The following is a 13,146-nucleotide window of genomic DNA, read 5'->3' as shown; positions in this document are numbered from 1 at the left end:
AAAACTGATGTAGATCAGATTTTAACCCAGCCTTCTGTAAGACAGTCCAAGCTTTGAGTTGCTCTCAATGCCACTTCTCAGCTCACCAAGAGGATTAAGTCCAACTGAAGTAAATGCTACATTCCAGCAAGTTATGTTTACGGCATGTTCAGAATAGAGCTACTGAATATGTAAAAATACTGGACAGTATTAGAAGACAAAATCTTGGAAAATAAATTTGCTCTTGGTTCATCACCTTAGAGCACTTAGCACCATAAATATCAATATTATCACTGATACTAACAGACATTTACTACTTATTCAATTGAGAAAGCTATCAACTAATTACCATGTAATAGGAAAGTCACTGGAATAGTCTGATACAGTCCCACATATCAGATAATGGCTCAGACAGGGGCACCAGTTTTAGTAACAGCCGTATCAGTTAAAAAAAAAAAATCACAAAAATAACTTTTCCAACCAATTTAGAAAATAATTTGATATGGAATTTCTGCTACATCTTATATTTAGAAGGCAAGTATTTATAATACATCTTGTATTCTACATCTTAGAATAAAAACATATACAAAAATATAAACTGCATGAGAACACACTGTAGTCTAAAAGTTTAAAATGTATAGATTTATTTACTAGTCATTAAGTATTTTAAATATCATTCCTACGGATAATAGCACACATGGAATTGCTCTAAGAATTAAACATATAAAAATAAAAGAATGAAGCGCAATGAAGTATGTGCATGGAACAAAGTAAGCACTCAGTAGTCGTCGACTGTAATTATTACTGTCACTATCTTGTGATTGCTGGACGTAGTATATGCCAAAAAGTCACCTGACTCTGGAAATCTTTATTTCTGCTCATTCGTTATTATAGAGCGTCTTATGGAATTGCTGTTCAGTGGGAGAGGCTGTCTTAATGGCACCAAGATGACCCTTAGTCACAGCCTTGTGCTTCCCTTGGCGTGACATGACGGAGCTGTTCCAATACTGGCTGCTTGGGGGCTCTGAGTGTTACAGAGTTGAGCAGGCAGGAGCAAGTGACAGGAATAGGAGAAGTGCCTGCGTGTGTGGAAAGACACACTGCGGCCCCAGGAGACTTTCACCCATAGTTCTAGACTCACCAGCAGCTCTGGCCCCAGGGCCTGGGGCCCCTGGGCAAAGACATCCCTCTCTCTGAGGATGTTTACTCCCCAGGGGGTGACCAGGACATGTTTATTTCTCAGCCTAGCGTGGAGACTGTCCCTAAAGCATATACTCACTTTTTGGGGTTCCTAGAGCCCAGAGTCCAGTACTGAGACAGAACATTCTTTTCCTGAGGTAGTAGCTTCTTTGCCTGAAAGAATGTATGGTGCTCGACACAGGATTTCCATAAGTTTTTGCAAGATCGGTAATTTAACATGTTGAAGGCCACTATGTGTTCCCTGGATTCAGTCTGGGAGGAAAAACACAGTAGAGATTTCATCTACACAGATGTAGGAGCAGGGTCTCAAGCATTTTATGCCCACATCGGTGGTTATCAAGTGAGAGACAATGGACAGCAGAAAACCGGTTTCAAAATTCCTTAGGCCACAAAAACAGGGTTCTAAGAATATTCAGCAGCAGGATTTGTTAACCATCCTTATGAACGTGGTAATAAAGACGACCAGAGTCTACTCTTCATCATCATCTGTGGTCTTTCATGAACGCTTTCATTTCACACCTGCCTACGTTTCTAGGTCGGATATATTTGGAGCAACCAGATAAGGGCTGTCTGATACATTCCTTTCAAAATTTAGCTCTGGGAAAAATCTCTCCCCTGAAGAAATCATCTTTCACCTATCAAATGACAGGAATCTTATAATGCTTTGGGTTTCTCTATTTGCTTTCCACAAAGAGAGTCAGATCTAGTGCTCGCTTATAATAATCATTTTGATCATTTGCTCTACCTCCATTCTACCTGAGTTCAGGTTTTCTGTTCTCATGTTAAATGACCATCCTGTGCATTTTTACGGCACCTTGAATATCGCATCTGGGGCTCGCGAGACCCAGATTCTAGTCCTAGTTTTCTCTGAGCTTTAGTGCTCTCAGCCCTAAGAGTTTATTGTGATGTGGAGCCATTTTAGGTACATGTTATCTTTGGAAAATTGGGAAATGACGTAGTGACAGTAAGTGAAAAATATGCAGCCTGACAAGACAGAGTGCGGTGTCGTGGGAAGAGCGGGCATCTCAGATTCATAACGACCGGTTCAAATTCCAGCTCCTCCACTTCACTAGCTGTGGGTTCTCTCACCACTAAGTTGCTCTTCTCCATGTGGAAAACCAAACTGAGTTATCTGGAGAGCTGCAGACTCCTCCTATGAGACATATACGCGAGGCCACCGTGCATTTTAAACACATCAACGGAAGGAACTGACCTTGCTGACTTTTATTGCTACTCTGCAGTGGGCTCGGCCAGGTGCTTTGACCAATGGCACTTCTATCTAAATCTGATGATTCCCTGAGAACTGGGCATTGTTGCATTCCTGTAACTCAGACTACAGGAGGTTAAGTAACCCGCCCAACTGGTGAGTGGAAGAGCTAGGACCTGAACCCAATGTCTCTGACTGCAAAGCAAGTGACTTCCTCAGCCAGATAAGCAGAGTGAATTACATAGAAGACTGCGGGGCCCACCGGATCCTGATGCCCACTTTCTTTCCACAGTTTGCAATGCTCTTTCTTCCCTGTTACACGTATGACAAATTCCTTCACCTGCTGAAGGACTAAGAGCTGAACTGGCTAAAAACACAAGAACCAAAGCAAGCACAGGTACAACTCACCTGTTTTTGTCGCTGATGTATAAAGAATTTTTTCCTTTTGAAAGAAATTTTTAGAATGTTCACCCTGCAAAAAAAGTAAAACACAACACAAAAGAAGCACATCAGGGAGCAGCCAGGTTGCAGCTGGCGCCTCTCGGCGTGTGTTCTCTAGTCCACGATCATGATGGCTGGGGGCTCTCGGCTTCCTAGACTTTGCTTCAGCGCAGAAAGGATGGTGGCCCCATCACCTCGGCCAAACACTAAGTAGCTGACTGAAGCTGAGTGGCACATCAGGGCCCCTGGTTTATGATGTAGCTCTTAAATAACAAGGACCATGGGCAATGCGCTCTCTGCTGTCAGCTGCTTTTGTGATACTGCAGCTCTGCTAGGGCTGGTGTGTACCTGGGGAAGACAGCTGAGGGCAGTGTGGAGCAGCAGGAGGAGGACACACAGACCTGCGTCCGCATCCCAGCTGCTTCGCAAACTTAACAGCCACTTAATAGCCGTGTGTCAAGTAGCCTCTCTATTGTTTGCATAGTAACACAATTATAGTCACCATTAACAGCATTTTTTATACTTAAAGCTTTACAAGCAGCCCCTCTACTAAGCCTTGCAATACTCCTGAAAAGTACCTATCATTATACCCAGCTTTCAGATGAGGAAACTGAGGCTGGGAGACAGCACTTAAGTGCTCAAGATCATTCAAGCCAGGAATGCTTGGAGCCAGGATCTGAGCTTGTGCTCGTAAGTCCTCCACCATGGAGCCCTTCTGAACAGTGGGGACAGCACTGCCTTTCTCAGATTTGTCAGGATTCAAGTCTGCTGGATCCCCCGAGTTTTTAGACCAGAACTGGGCACTTGATAAAACTTCAATTAGTAACTAAGGAACTGCCCTGAAAATACAGCTCCTGCCCAGAGGAAGTTCTCTGAATCCTGGCTAATGTGCCACCCAGGAAGGATTCCTTAACTCCAAAACCTGCCTTGTGTTGTTTTATCCAGGTTTCACACGGTATCCCAAACCATAGGGTGACTGGGGAAGAAGGGGATGCGATAAAAACCAAACTAATTTTCCCAAGTACTGAATCTGGATTAATTGTACAGGTCAGAGGTAAAAACTTGGGAGAAAGTCTCTGTCCCTTCTTTAGAAAGAAAAGTTTAAAATTAGAGGTACCATTACTTTTGTTCAGCATATTTTTAAAGCACGATTCAGAAAATAATTAGAACCGGTTTGCACTTACCAAGGATAGAAACTTGTGCAAATATATTTCCGGTACACAGCGATGCCCACAGAAGCAATTCCAATCATTAGATCTAAACCGTGCAGATCCTGTAAAAAGGAAGATCTCAGATTCACAGCGTGTTACTGTCATGCTTATGCCCTCCGGTAACTTAAGCACCCACGCTTTTATAAATAGCACTACATGTAAGCTCCAAAAGGAAAATGACAGAAAACAGGCAAAAATCTCCTCTTAACAGATACTTAAGATCCAAGTACTTAGCACCAAATTCTTCTAAGGTGAAAATACACTGCCTGACAGCAACACCTGGGTTCTGCCAGTTTACAAAGTTACCACCAGGCAAGCTCACTCGTTCCACAGAATCACAGAAATGAACATTTGCCTTTACATCTTCAACAATTAGTATCAGACACCATATTGAAATCAGAAAAGCCTCGTCACCCGCACAGCTTTAAACAAATCTCAACTCCCATCACTGAAAAGGCTTTAGCTATTAATATGAAGTGTAGACCTGCTGATTCTAAACCCAATGAAAAATAAAATATGGCTTATAAGTCCAATATAGTCAACATTTATTAAGAGCCCATGTGCTAGGCATTGCCATAGATAATGAAGGTAATAAAAGGAAGGTACAGTGACTACAAGATGTAGGCCATTAAATCCATTTGAGAATGAAAATTTTAAAATAAACAGTGCCTTCCCTTGAGTCATCTATATCCCTACTTACCCAATCAGATACTCGTCATTTTAAAGAAGGGGCAGAGTTACCACTGGATGTGAACCTTAGGTTTGCCACTTACTAGCTGTGTTGGTTTGGGCTACTGGCCTCAGTTTTTCCTTTTGTACAATAAGGACTGTCGAACCCACCTCAAAGAGTCTTATCAAGCTGAACTTAGAGAATATAAGAACGTATTGGCATGTGGTAGGTATAAAAAACGTTCATCCCCTTCACCTCTCAAGAGACAGTGGGACAAATCATTTATGAACAGTGATGTGAACACGGGGAGTGGGAGAAACTGGCCAAAGCGAACACTGCTTATCCCGTTGTGGAAAGTCCAGAGAGTAATCACTATTGGGCACCCAACTGAAATCACATGCTTAAAGCAAAACCAAATCGGCAAGTTGAAAACCAGGGTTGCATTAAACGTGATACTCGGGATCAGAATAGAGGGAACTATTAAGCAGGTGGGACAGAAAATTAGCAAACAAAATAAAACTCAAGTGCAGAATGAGGAAATAAATGAATGCTTTGTGTGGGCCAGTGACGTGGGTCTCAAATCTCCTGGTTCTGTGGCCATCACGGTAGCATGGACAGTCGCTGTTCGCTCAATCCCCGTGCCCATCTCCAAACCTCCCAGCTTGCGGAGCAGGACTGTATGATTAGCTGAGGAACAGCTTCGCTCAACAGTTCATTGGCTGATGAACAACGAGCAGACGTGATGAGTCCCCTCCGGGCCGAATCATTTAAGAGCTGGTGTGCAGCCCTCCGACTTCCTCTTCCCTTGGGACAGGCATGAGGCCACATGTGAAGATGGTGAAGCCACCAGACAGAAGCAGCCCAGGCTGCTGAACTACTGCATGGAGGAGCGCTGCCCTGGAGAGCCACCGGGACCCATACAGCCTTTGAACTACTGAGAAATAAGCTCTGTGATATCAAGTTACTGATTTTCAAGGGGTTTTGGTTGATGCAGCACAGCCAAGGGTAACCTAACTCCCTCTGATACCACGGGGGTGTCAGGCAGACAGGTAATCAACTGGCATCAGGACCTTCATGAGACCCTGGGGGTGGGGGGAGCACAGGTCAACTCAGGGAGATGTAAAGCCCACTTCACCATTGAAGAAAGGGCTCCACAACGTTCTACCAGACAAAACAGTATTTGCAAGTGGAATAAAAATTAAGTCAAGTCCCAAAGATGATGTTTTGTAAGATCTGTGTCTTTTTCCTACTTTATTACCTATGTTATATCCTGTACACTGCACAGTTAGGGGATTGAAGTAAGAGAAAAGAAATGAAAGTGTTTCTACGAATTGCAAAAATATTATTTAAATGTAAACTTTGGTAATTTTCTCAACTTCCCTGAGCCTCAGTTTTCTCACCTGTAAAATGGGGTGATTAGAACACATTTCCCAAGGCTGCTATAATCTTTAAATGAGACCTTATGGTCACATATGAAAGCATCTGGAACAATGGCTAGTATGGACTAGGTGTTCAACCAATATCTGCTTCCTCTGGATATGATGTGGCCCAATTACAGGTAGAAAACGTAAAGGTCAGATGTCAATTAGACAGTGCTGGGGTCACACACTGAAGCCATTACTTATGTGCTACCTGACCTTTGATAAGTCCCTGAGTATCAGTTTCTCCATCTGTAAAATGGAGGAAATGACAACGCTTACCTCATGGCATTACAGTGGGAAATAAGTAGGGACTGTGTCTGGCAGTTAGAAACGGCTCAGCAGATGATAGATATTCCTCAGTTTTATTTAAAAAGTCACAACCAATTCAAAATACTTGATTTTCATAAACATGCCATCATAATAGAAAACTATCATATTTGAGTACATAATTAGCTCTAATTTGAGCAGCACTGAGATTAAATAGTAGAAACCCTGGCTCATTAAAGAGCCACTTGGAAAACGGAACTCTATACATTTTTCACCTCTTTAACCATGAGATGGTCTTACAAAAATTACTTGTTTCTAACCCCTGTGACCCCCCCCCAAAGTAAAAAGCCTTCAAGTATGACAGCAAACACGAAAAAATCCAAGTGGATAAATAACCAGCAAAACTCAGTATTACTTTATAAACCTTTCAGGTATCTTTAAAAAAAAAAAAAAAGGTCTTTTTATTATACTGGAAAAGAGATAGTTTCAAAGAAGCTTTCAGATGTTCAGAAATTAAAATAACTTTTGAACTCCACCATGCTGAGGGTACCTACCCTACCACTGTGCAGCTCCACTCCATAGAAGTCGAGGGTCCGTGCTATGTTGATAAAGCAAGATTCTGCTTCCGACTGCTTCAGCCCACTGCAAAGGCAGACAGAAGATGCAGAGTTCACCCAGTAAACAGAATCTTAACTCCGATTTTTAAAATTAATAAAAATCTAAAAATATTGATACCATTACTATAAGGTTATTAAATGCCTTATGTTATCCATCTTAAACAATCAAAACCCAAATGCTAGTAAACCACGTTTTTCTTCTTGTCCACTGAATATGACTTCATCTAGCCCTCTTGTTCCTCTATTAAAAGCTACCTCACATTTAGTAGGTTCTCAATATTCAGAGATAAAGACTGTCACCTTCTGGAATTCCCACCCTACCTTTTCCAAGTCCCTAAAGTAGTACGTGCTCTGTAGGTCTTTCTGCCTTTATCTATCCTTTAAGCAGCAGCCTCAAACTTCCAAACGTCACTGCACTATTTTAGGATGCTGGCTCCTGCCTGGACAGCAATTCTGGGAGAGGATTGGCAGTGCCTTTTTGAAGGGACACTGGTTGCTTAGGCCTTTGTTTCTATGGTCTTCCTGAGAATGTAAGGTCCCTTGAGACCTGGCTTTCTCGGTCAGGGTGGCCCTTATTTGACCTGGACTGAATGAAGCCACTGCAGCTTTAAGTGAAAGGAGGCAAGGGAAGAGGAGGCCAGAATTGGGCGAATCTGCTGGAGTGGAGGCTTGGCCCGAGGCAGCTGCGGAAGGGTGGTGCTCCCTTCTGGAAGGAAGGTGGTTTTCCCAACTGAACCCAGAGAGGACGGGGATTCACCCAGCCTGTCAGCACCTATGTCTGTCTGCCTGTCTATTCAAAACCACCTGAAGGAACGGCTCGTTTCATTAAATATGGGAACCTGTTAAAAGGTTTGCCTGGTAGGGTCAATCTGTGGGGCAGTCAGATTTAAAATGGACATTTCCTCCAGGAACTAACGGATTTCAATGACATCCTGAAAAAGAACGCAGCAAATTATCCTGAACTCTCATAGGATTTCACACTTTACAGAAATGCTAGTAATGCCAGATATATTTGCCATCATAAGAGCTCAAAGGTTCACAAACCCCCGACATCTTGAAAGAGGATTCATAAGCAAAAGCAAGAGAAGACAACATCAAACCCAAAAGGGGACACGAGGTCTGACAGTGCCCGACCTGAGTTCCCAAAGTAGGTCACCCGCCCCTCCTCTCACCTGTGCTGCTCATGGAGCGCCTCCACCTTCGCTAAAAAGTCCTCATTCTGATCCGGTATGAACTGACTATCGGAAAGATAGCCCGGAGGATGAATGGAAGAATCATGGTCTCCAAAATGAGCTATCAAGACAGAATGAGGGGAAAGCACCTTTTCAATGTGGTCTGTATTTACAAGCATCTGTAGCATCAACAGAGAAGATATCTAAATCAAATGACTCCTTCTCTGTCTCAAGGGCAGGGGCTGGGGAAATCTTTGGTCATGCTTTATAGTCAGTCTCAGAAGGGAAGGAGAGGAGTGAGGTAGTTGCTTAGGTGAATTTCATCCCAAAGTTGAAAAGTCAGATGCAAGGGTATCTTTCTTTACATCTACTCAGCCTGGGGCTCACCCTCCTCAACTGCCACCACACACAAGGGCTGCTCTTTGAGATCTGCGCTGTAATGAAGGGATCTGTGTCCTCCTTACACTGTTCCTTGAGGGCTGGGAGTGGGTCAGACTCATCTTTCGGGCCTTGTGCCCAGGCATGGCACATAGTAGCTGCTCGGGTGTTTGGAACTCACCTGCAGAGAGGCTACTGCAAAGTTCAGTTTTGGAAGGGGAAAAGGGCAGAAAGCCAAGTGACCTACACATACAGACTTGGTCATGGGTGGACCACAGGCCACGAAGGCCAGCCAAATGTGGCTAAGCTGTGAACAGGAGTGTCGAGCACAAGTGTGGCTTACAGGTGAGTTTGTGCATGGTGAAGTGTACGACAATGCATTTACAGGAAGTAATTTAGATGCCCCGATGCTGGGTCCCCGATGAAGAAAGCCCGAGAAAGCCTTAGAATCACCTCATCCAAACTCTGCATGTTGAAGGAGAACGTGAGGTCCAGAGATGAGAAGGGACCTACCCCTACCACAGAGCTATTTTTCAGCAGTCAAGACCAGAACCTGGCTAGCGCTCCCACCATTCTACCAGCCTGCCTGCCACGCCTGCGGGCTACTGTTGGCCATTTGCGGATGACAGTGGTCATGTCCGCAGACGACAACCAAATGCTGCAAATGACCTTCTTGAGCCTCAAGGCAGAGTCCTGTTAAATTTTACACTGTTGGTTGCATCAGCTCATGGAGATCTTCTTGGATCTTGACTTGGTCATCCATCATATTAACGAATAGTCCTAACCCTTGTGCCTTTCTGCAAACATGAACAGCAAGGTTCTCTTTTTAGTCAAGTCACTGACAAATGTCTGAACTTAATACAAGACCACCAGTGAACCTCCCTGTAGTGTGGTTGTCCCTGGAAATCTTAAGTCGGCTACTCTGCAATGAGCTGTGTTAACCACTAGGGGGAAACAAAGTTAAATAGTCTTTGGAAACCATCTGCAAAGCACAGGGTGGTTTCCACGTTGTATTGAATGACCAATGACATCATCCCACTAGATGCTCTTGATAACCTAGCGACAGGCCTTACTTTTATCCCCATTAAGCAGATAAGGAAATGGAGACTCAAGGAAGGAACCTGCCCACTGCTGCTCAGGCTGGTAACTTGGAGCCTAGAGCCTGATCACAGTTCATCTTCTTTATCTACTTACCATACAACACGCCCTGAACTCCAGAGTAACACGCTTTTCTGTTTGTGGGGAGGCAACACATGAGAAAGCTAATTATAGCAGAAAGAAAAGGAAATAAACACTTATGTGCGAAATACCTTGTCTTTTAAGTCCCACACATTCTTCTGGCTAATATTTTATATCTTGCAGGACAGAGTGTATGTCTCAGGTACTCAAATGTATGGCATATCAAGCTGTTCTGTTGGGAAAGCCCTTATTTGCTATTCATCTAACTCCAACTTGATCTTGGAGGCTCTTCTTAAGGGGTCATCGCTAGGAAGCTTTTCTACACTACCTCCCCCTGCACCCTCCTTCCCCCTCCAAGGAGAACAAAGTGCATCCTCTGTGCTCATCCTCACTGCCAGCATCAGTTGGTCCATATCTGCCTGCCTACCAGGCTGCAGACCCTTTGCAGAGAGCAGCTGTGCTCTATCTGTGCAACCTGAGGCTACTGCAGAATCCACACGTGGCAGACGCTCAGAGGCCATTATAGAACAAATATGTATTTTCAAAAACTTCATTCCTGGGGACTTCCCTGGTGGCGCAGTGATTAAGAATCTGCCTGTGGGCTTCCCTGGTGGCGCAGTGGTTGAGAGTCCGCCTGCCGATGCAGGGGACACGGGTTCGTGCCCCGGTCTGGGAAGATCCCACATGCCGCGGAGCGGCTGGGCCCATGAGCCATGGCCGCTGAGCCTGCGCGTCCGGAGCCTGTCCTCCGCAACGGGAGAGGCCACAACAGTGAGAGGCCCGCGTAACGCATAAAAAAAAAAAAAAAAAAAAAAAAAAGAATCTGCCTGCAAATGCAGGGGACACGGGTTCAAGCCCTGGTCTGGGAAGATCCCACATGCTGCGGAGCAACTAAGTCCATGCGCCACAACTACTGAGCCTGCGCCACAACTACTGAAGCCCACATGACTAGAGCCCGTGCTCCGCAACAAAGAGAAGCCACCTCGATAAAAAGCCCGCGCACCTCAACGAAGAGTAGCCCCCACTCGCCACAACTGGAGAAAGCCCGCGTGCAGCAACAAAAGACCCAACGCAGCCAAAAACAATAAAAACAACTTCACTCTTGGGACTTCCCTGATGGCACAGTGGTTAAGAGTCCGCCTGCCAATGCAGGGGACACGGGTTTGATTCCTGGTCTGGGAAGATCCCACATGCCGTGGAGCAACTAAGTCCGCGCACCACAACTACTGAAGCTCACGTGCCTCGAGCCCGTGCTCCACAACAAAGAGAAGCCACCGCAATGAGAAGCCCGCGCACCGCAACGAAGAGTAGCCCCCGCTCGCCGCAACTAGAGAAAGCCCACACGCAGCAATGAAGACTCAACACAGCCAAAGATAACTAATAAATAAATAAATTTATTTTTAAAAAACCCTTCATTCTTTGACCCTCATAGACCCTTGACAGGTCACCAGCAATCTGCCACCATCGAGTGCTTTCAGGTTCTTTACCCACAGATCACTTTACTTTTTATCTGGTAAGAAAATGTGCTTTGTTTTGGCTTCACTGGCTACTGGTAGGCTTGTCTTCATATCAGATGTCCCTCTGGGACAATGTGGCAAACCGTATCAGATAAAATTTAGGCTCACTCTTATTTTTCTTTTTTTTTTTTACTTTTTGGCCACGCCCTGGGGCATGTGGGCTCTTAGTTCCCTGACCATGGATCAAACCACCACCCCCTGCATCGGAAGCACGGCGTCTTAACCACTGGACCGCCAGGGAAGTCCCTAGGCTTAATCTTTGATCCAGCTATTTCACATCCAAGAATTAATCTTGTAGAAATATATGCACAGAAGTATGGAAAAGTGTGTGTAGGTATATGTTTGAGGGTGGAGGAATAAGAAACTTCTACTTAAAACTGCTCGCCTGACAACCTATGATATTATTAGCATGACAGTCACGCTAACGTTTCTACTGCAGCTAGTCTGGACTTTTTAGGTGCTCATAACTTCCTTTAGCCCCCATTCTATCAGTCCTTTGCAGAGGGAAACCTGACTATTGAAGCTTAGGAATTTTATTTGGTACTCTAAATAGTTTGTTTACAACAGGCCGTTCTTTAGACAGCTTTCTTCTGGGCACAAAATATAGTACGAGTTAAACAACACTTGCCACGAGCCAGGCATATTCTAAGAGCTTTAAGTATATTTCATCTTCACTCAAACCTATGATTAGATATTATTATCACCTCCACTTGACCGATGAAGCTGAGGCCTGAAGAGGTTCAAGGTCAGGTAGGTATAGTGGAAGAGACAAGACCCAGGTACTATGGCTTCAGCCTGTGCTCTCACTGACTCAGTTAACAGCGATGGTCCACTAAAGAGTTTCTACTGATCACCTTCGGAGGTGATACTTGAACCAAGCGGTCATATTCCAAGTTGTCATAATCGCCATCATCACCTCCATCTTACATGTGAAAAAACTGAGATTCAGAGAGGTAACACCATGTTAGAAGCAGATGGAGAGCCAGATTTAAATGGAGTTTGCATCCAAAGCTATGTCCTTTCTAGTGTTCCTGGCCTTCAAACCTGAAGCTTTAGATGTGAGCACAAAACTTGCTCTGAGATGTAGGAAAACTCACTCTCCTCAGCTGATCAGCCTGGCAGAGATGGAGTCCACTGGGTCTAGTGATTACTAAGAATACAGTTGACTGGTGACCGTGCCATTTCCTATATGGATGCGACATGGCCGGGTCTGTTCCAGATGTATTATAGGAAGAGGGGAACTTTCAGATCCACCCAAGCTCGTCACTGTGCCATCTCTTCTGAGTCTCCCACTGGGGAGAAGGAGATGTAGGTTATATGGGGAGATGAACTCTGGGTCTTGTCTTACTAGTGAGCAGGGCCACTGCTAAAGGTCTCTCTTCTGCTTCCTGGTATCATGCAGCCACCTTGCCCTTCACCTCTCCCACGTCTGTTCTTTGCTCCTGGGGAACAGGCAGGCTTAAGGCCACATCAGGAATCCCTGTCAGCATTCTCTTGCTATTTTGCCTCTTCTGAGACCAAAGCAGAGGGAGGAGTTCAGCCAGTGCCTGCCAAGACCAGTCCATCCAGCTCTCTTAACTTCCCACCATGCAGTCGGCCAAGAGGGGAACGAGCCCAGGTGGCGTGGGGCTCACAGGAAGTCTCGAGCAGCTCTGCACGAGTTCTAGTTGGTTACTGCGCTGGCCTCACACAGCTAGTTAACTATAAAGTGGTATTTTACCTTCCATCTGGCTATGCACCCTGTCCTTGTACACATCCGGCATCTACCATGGGGCCTCACGTGGAACATATTCTAATAATATTTTGGTGACTGAAGAAGTGGATTCTTACTTCAGCATAAACAGGCCTTGATGGAAAATTCCATCTGGACTTTCCATCCCACGTGGC

At 44.8% G+C, this 13,146-nt stretch overlaps 1 protein-coding gene across 8 annotated transcripts in view; it reads right to left on the bottom strand.

Moving 5' to 3' along the window:
- PTPN3 (protein tyrosine phosphatase non-receptor type 3) overlaps positions 1 to 13,146 on the bottom strand; it is a 110,712-nt gene that overhangs the window by 46,295 nt on the left and 51,271 nt on the right. For all 8 annotated transcript variants that reach the window (XM_032635747.1, XM_032635745.1, XM_032635744.1 and 5 more), the window contains 5 exons: positions 8,186 to 8,306; positions 6,951 to 7,038; positions 4,012 to 4,100; positions 2,795 to 2,858; positions 1,259 to 1,431 (listed from right to left, as the gene is read on the bottom strand). In XM_032635747.1, the coding sequence (XP_032491638.1) occupies positions 1,259 to 1,431; positions 2,795 to 2,858; positions 4,012 to 4,100; positions 6,951 to 7,038; positions 8,186 to 8,306 (535 nt within the window). The remainder of the gene's footprint in view (positions 1 to 1,258; positions 1,432 to 2,794; positions 2,859 to 4,011; positions 4,101 to 6,950; positions 7,039 to 8,185; positions 8,307 to 13,146) is intronic.

This window comes from Phocoena sinus, chromosome 6 (assembly GCF_008692025.1).
Source record: "Phocoena sinus isolate mPhoSin1 chromosome 6, mPhoSin1.pri, whole genome shotgun sequence".
Classification (NCBI taxonomy): domain Eukaryota; kingdom Metazoa; phylum Chordata; class Mammalia; order Artiodactyla; family Phocoenidae; genus Phocoena; species Phocoena sinus.
The sequence above is the reverse complement of the archived record's forward strand: the minus strand, read 5'-3'. Positions and strand labels throughout refer to the sequence as shown.